The 4,722-nt window shown below is 47.8% G+C and overlaps 1 protein-coding gene across 1 annotated transcript; it reads left to right on the top strand.

Annotated features, from left to right (window-relative positions):
• The first annotated feature begins 460 nt into the window (after nt 1–460).
• Nucleotides 461–4,702, top strand: LOC311376110 (galactosylceramide sulfotransferase-like). The gene is made up of 3 exons (XM_084490994.1): nt 461–597; nt 2,842–2,981; nt 3,361–4,702. Exons 1-3 carry the CDS (start codon nt 571–573, stop codon nt 4,505–4,507), a joined length of 1,314 nt encoding a protein of 437 aa, XP_084347120.1. The 5' UTR covers nt 461–570; the 3' UTR covers nt 4,508–4,702.
• The last annotated feature ends 20 nt before the right edge of the window (nt 4,703–4,722 follow it).

A 4,722-nucleotide genomic window follows, 5' to 3' on the forward strand; every position in this document is an offset into this window, starting at 1 on the left:
TTCCCCGCGGTGCTTCTCAGCAGGTTGACGATCACCTGCGAGGGTTAGAATTAGAAGGCGTGCGAACGTCCCCCCAGCGTCAGGTGTGTAGAGAGAGAGAGAGAGAGAGAGAGAGAGAGACACACACACACACACACACACACACACACACACACACACACACAGGGAGAGACAGTTGGAGAGAGAGACACACACACACACACACGGAGAGACAGTTGGAGAGAGAGACACAGAGAGAGAGAGAGACACACACACACACACACACACACACACAGAGAGAGAGACACACACACACACACACACAGAGAGAGAGACACACACACAAATACACACACACACACAGAGATAGAGAGACACAGAGAGAGAGAGAGAGAAAGAGAGAGAGAGAGAGAGAGAGAGAGAGAGAGAGAGAGAGAGAGAGAGAGAGAGAGCGAGAGCGAGAGCGAGCTGCCAGTAGGACGGTCTCTGTCTGTGTGAGTGTGAGGAAAGTGTTGGACTAGGCTGATCTGTTGGACTAAAGTTTCTTCTTTAAATAGTGAGGACTGGGCATCTCTACTTCAGAATGAACAAATGTTTCTGTTGGACCTACTCAAGAAGGTAAGAGTCTTCTGAAGAGTTTACTTTGAACAATGAGTTGAATTTAGATCTACTCGACATTTGCTTCTGATTCTCAAAAATCTAACAGTTACAGTAAGTATGACTACATATAGGTGTCAATTTAAGTATGAACGGTTTCTTGCTTATTGACTAAATATAAATAAGTAAAACCCCAGACCCATTAAAGCTTTACACCTAAACTCCTAATTTGTGCAGATTAATTATTTAATTAACCAATATATTTACCCATTCACTCTCGTGAATATATGGTCTTCAAATTAAATTAAATCAAATAGTCTTGACACTAACCATGTTGAACGTGTCAAATAATGAGAATAAATTAAACAACTATTCAAACGAATCTTCATTTAAATAACGGTCGGTCTGTTTAGCCTGGAACGGGATGAATTAGCGTTATAAGCGAGGGAAAGAGAGGGGGCGGAACTTTCATACATTGGTCCATCGGTTTTCGTAACATGATTCGAATATTGCTTTGTGAAATTCCTCCATACTTATCCATACTCCATACTCCATATTTATTATCCTTGTTTTGGATGTTATGTTATTCTTGTCGTGTTCTTATTCTCACTCCGCGGAGTGTTAACTGGCGCACACAGCTCATCGGAAGTAAGAGACCGGAAACTACGTTGCGATAAACCGGTAAAACGCTTTACTCATTGTTCTCTCTCAGCCTATGCGAGTAGGTTAGAATACTGTTCACTAATGCACTTCAGGGCAGGCGCGCTCGCTCACGTGCTAAGATTAAAACTGTCATGGTGACCAACAGGTGCTATAAATGTTTAATTTTAAAGAACAACGACCTGGTTTGTAACTGGGTTGTGTGCTTAAGTGTCCTCAAACATGCGCGACATCCACCTGTTATTTCCATGATGGTCTTGTTTGGCTTAATATCTTTAAGATAACGTAATGCTTGTAATAGAAGCCTAACTTATGTTTCCACATTTCCCTATAGGACAAATAGTTGTCAGTCATTCATGACACATTTATTACTGTGGGTGAAATAAGTATTTGATTAATAAATCCACAACACAACAGCAAATTGCGTTTTTAGGAAAAGTTTATTTAGGTTCTGTTTACACATGAATGCCGTAATCCACTTTCAGTCTCTTACTCTGAGCCCTGAACACACGCTGAAGGACAGGACTTCACTACTTGCAAAACAGAAATGAGTTAATCAGTGTTTCATTCCTCTATAGCCAAAGGAGAAGGTATACCAGGCTGTATATACAAGTTAGTCAATAATGGTGGGGTTTTAAAAAATGAGCAGTGAATGGAGCCAAGGGAACCACCGTGATGCTTCAGATGCTCAACGTTACCCTGTTTTTAATCCTCTGGGGGCCATTCTGGGCCATACTGCAAAATGTGGTCGATATCATTATTGATGCTTTTTATTATTCAAAGCAGCATGTATATTTTCATGTAGGTGATAACAGTGTGTCATGATTTATGAGGTCATCATCATCAAAACGCTAAATATGAATCCATTTTCATGACCAATGAATGATAGGCCAAAGGTTAGCAATATTAGCTAAAGTGAGTAGAATGTGGGTAGAATGTCATTTCTATCTGTCTGATGCAGGTTTGATTCCCACGTGAAGCATGATTTAAAATAAAAAGTATTTGTGTTTGAAAAGTGTTTCAAACCCCTGTAATTAGAGCATCTTTAGACTATAATCTGTCTCAGATACATCTAGCAAGGATGTGTCTCTTTATTGCCATCTGCTGTGAATCGCCCACTTCTCAACCCAACCAGATAGAACACTTATTTTCTTTGTCGCAACGTCAGATCCTCGGACATATTAGGTCTCAAATCGTTACGGAGAGGGGAATCTGTTAGGAGAGACGAGGTCATCCTATTACCAGACCACAGGGTAGACTGGCGCCCAAACAGGATCGCTTTACACACGGATACATTATTCAGTCTGGGGCCAGTGGACAGAAAACCCAGTAGGGCTAAAGTGTTTCAAAAGGCACGCCATCTGCACGTCTGCACCTACCGGCCCTGAACAGAAAGGATCCACTCCGAATGGGTTTCTATCACATCCAGATCTGAGGACTGTTGCCATGGTTTCTAGGGGGGAACCAGCCCCCTGGGAGCCGTACCCAGTGGGCTCACTACTCTTTCAGACAAAGTGCATTTGTCCCGCCCCTGCAAAGATAATCGTATGTGGGTGTACAGCTCCTTCTTCTTCTGATGTTGTCTTGTGTTCCGTGTCTTCAAAGGTAATTTGGATAATGGTCGGCAAGCAAGGAAGACAATGGCGGTCGATGTGCAAGGGCCTGATCCTGGGCACTCTGCTCACCAGCTGCATGATCCTGCTCTACTGCCTCTCCTCTCTGCAGGACCACGTCACCTTCCCGGAGTAAGAGTCCTCCTGGTTCACATGGCAAATACACACACGGAAATTCAGGAGTACTGGCCCTTCCCTTCTGGGATAAAAAAAACACCTATCGAACCTGGAAGTTGATTATAAAGTGGCCCCCATCCAAGCAATGAGATCAGGAGCCAGGAGCCCTTTACCACTGCAAACATTAGTTCTATGACCTACGACCTCGGTGATGACCCAACCATATGTGAGCCGTTTCAGTTAAGATCATCAGAACAGCGGCAGTCAATCAGAACAGATATTCTCACCGGGCGTTTTTCACCCCTTATGGGCTCTCAACTCAGACTTCCCTCAGATAAAACAAGTCTGATGGATGGGAAACGTAATGATGCAATCATCTTGTCTCTCTCTGCAGGGTTCCCGTGCCTTACTCTTGTGCCCACCGCCCCGCCCACTCGCCACAGACCACCAACGGCTCAGAGCCCAGGCGGGGCGGGCCTCTCTGCAGCCCCAAGGTGGACATCATGTTCATGAAGACCCACAAGACGGCCAGCAGCACGCTCATCAACATCCTGTTCCGCTTCGGCGAGAAGCACCGGCTCAAGTTCGCCTTCCCCAACAGCAGGAACGACTTCTTCTACCCGGCGTTCTTCCAGCGCTCCCAGGTGAAGGACTTCAAGCCCGGCATGTGCTTCAACATCGTGTGTAACCACATGCGCTTCGACGCGGCCGAGGTGGCCAAGCTGCTGCCCTCAGACACGGCCTACGTGACCATCCTGCGGGACCCCGCCGAGCTTTTCGAGTCGTCCTTCCACTACTTCGGCCGCACGGCCCCGCTGACCTGGAAGATCGCCGGCGAGGACAAGCTCAGGGAGTTCCTGCGCGACCCCCACCACTACTACGACCCCGAGGGCTTCAACTCATTCTACCTGAAGAACCTGCTGTTCTTCGACCTGGGGCAGGACAACGGCCTGGAGCCTGGCGACCCGCGCGTTGACCAGGGCATCCGGACCATCGCAGACCGCTTCCACCTGGTCATGCTGACTGAGCACTTTGAGGAGTCGCTCATCCTACTGAAGGACGCCCTCTGCTGGGACATGGAGGACCTGCTCTTCTTCAGGCTCAACGAGAGGAAAGGGTCGACGGTGTCCAAGCTGGAGCCCGAGCTGAGGGCCAAAGCCCTGGAGTGGAACGCCCTGGACTGGAAGCTCTACCAACACTTCAACGCCACCTTCTGGAGGAAAGTGGACGCGTACGGACGCCAGCGTATGGCGGAGGACGTGGAGGAGCTCCGACGGAGGAACGCCGAGATGGCGGCCATCTGCATCGAGGGGGGTCATGCTGTGGAGGCCACGAGCATTCAGGAGAAGGACATGCTGCCCTGGCAGCCCATCGGAGAGAAGTCCATCATGGGCTACAACCTGAAGAAGAACGTGGACAAGAAGCATCGCAAGGTGTGCCGTAAGATGCTGATGCCAGAGTTACAGTATCTGACGGAGCTGGGAGTCAACCTGTGGATCACCAAGCTGTGGGGTCACGTCAGAGACGTCATTAACTGGTGAGTCCATACGCAGACTGGGAGAGGACCAGTACAGTGCTATTAAAACAATGAAACAGTGGAGGGAGGGTGCGAGAGCAGTGCAAACGTCATTGTTTTGTTTGTCTCCAGTTTGAGTCCCGTCCACCATCTTACTGTGACCATACCGACTGATGACGCTCATCTTGTTTATCTTTAGTCTGAGTCACGTCGTCCACCGTCTTACTGTGACCGTTCTAC

The sequence above is a fragment of the Micromesistius poutassou genome (assembly GCF_964030765.1).
Source record: "Micromesistius poutassou genome assembly, contig: SCAFFOLD_5828, whole genome shotgun sequence".
In the NCBI taxonomy this organism is placed as follows: Eukaryota; Metazoa; Chordata; class Actinopteri; order Gadiformes; family Gadidae; genus Micromesistius; species Micromesistius poutassou.

What these genes read in the sequence shown, in the direction of transcription:
- LOC311376110 (XM_084490994.1), top strand. Translation starts at nt 571, where the DNA reads ATGTTTCTGTTGGACCTACTCAAGAAG. An exon ending in TGTTGGACCTACTCAAGAAG is followed by an intron (nt 598 to 2,841) that starts GTAAGAGTCTTC and finishes GTGTCTTCAAAG; the next exon opens with GTAATTTGGATAATGGTCGG. An exon ending in GACCACGTCACCTTCCCGGA is followed by an intron (nt 2,982 to 3,360) that starts GTAAGAGTCCTC and finishes CTCTCTCTGCAG; the next exon opens with GGTTCCCGTGCCTTACTCTT.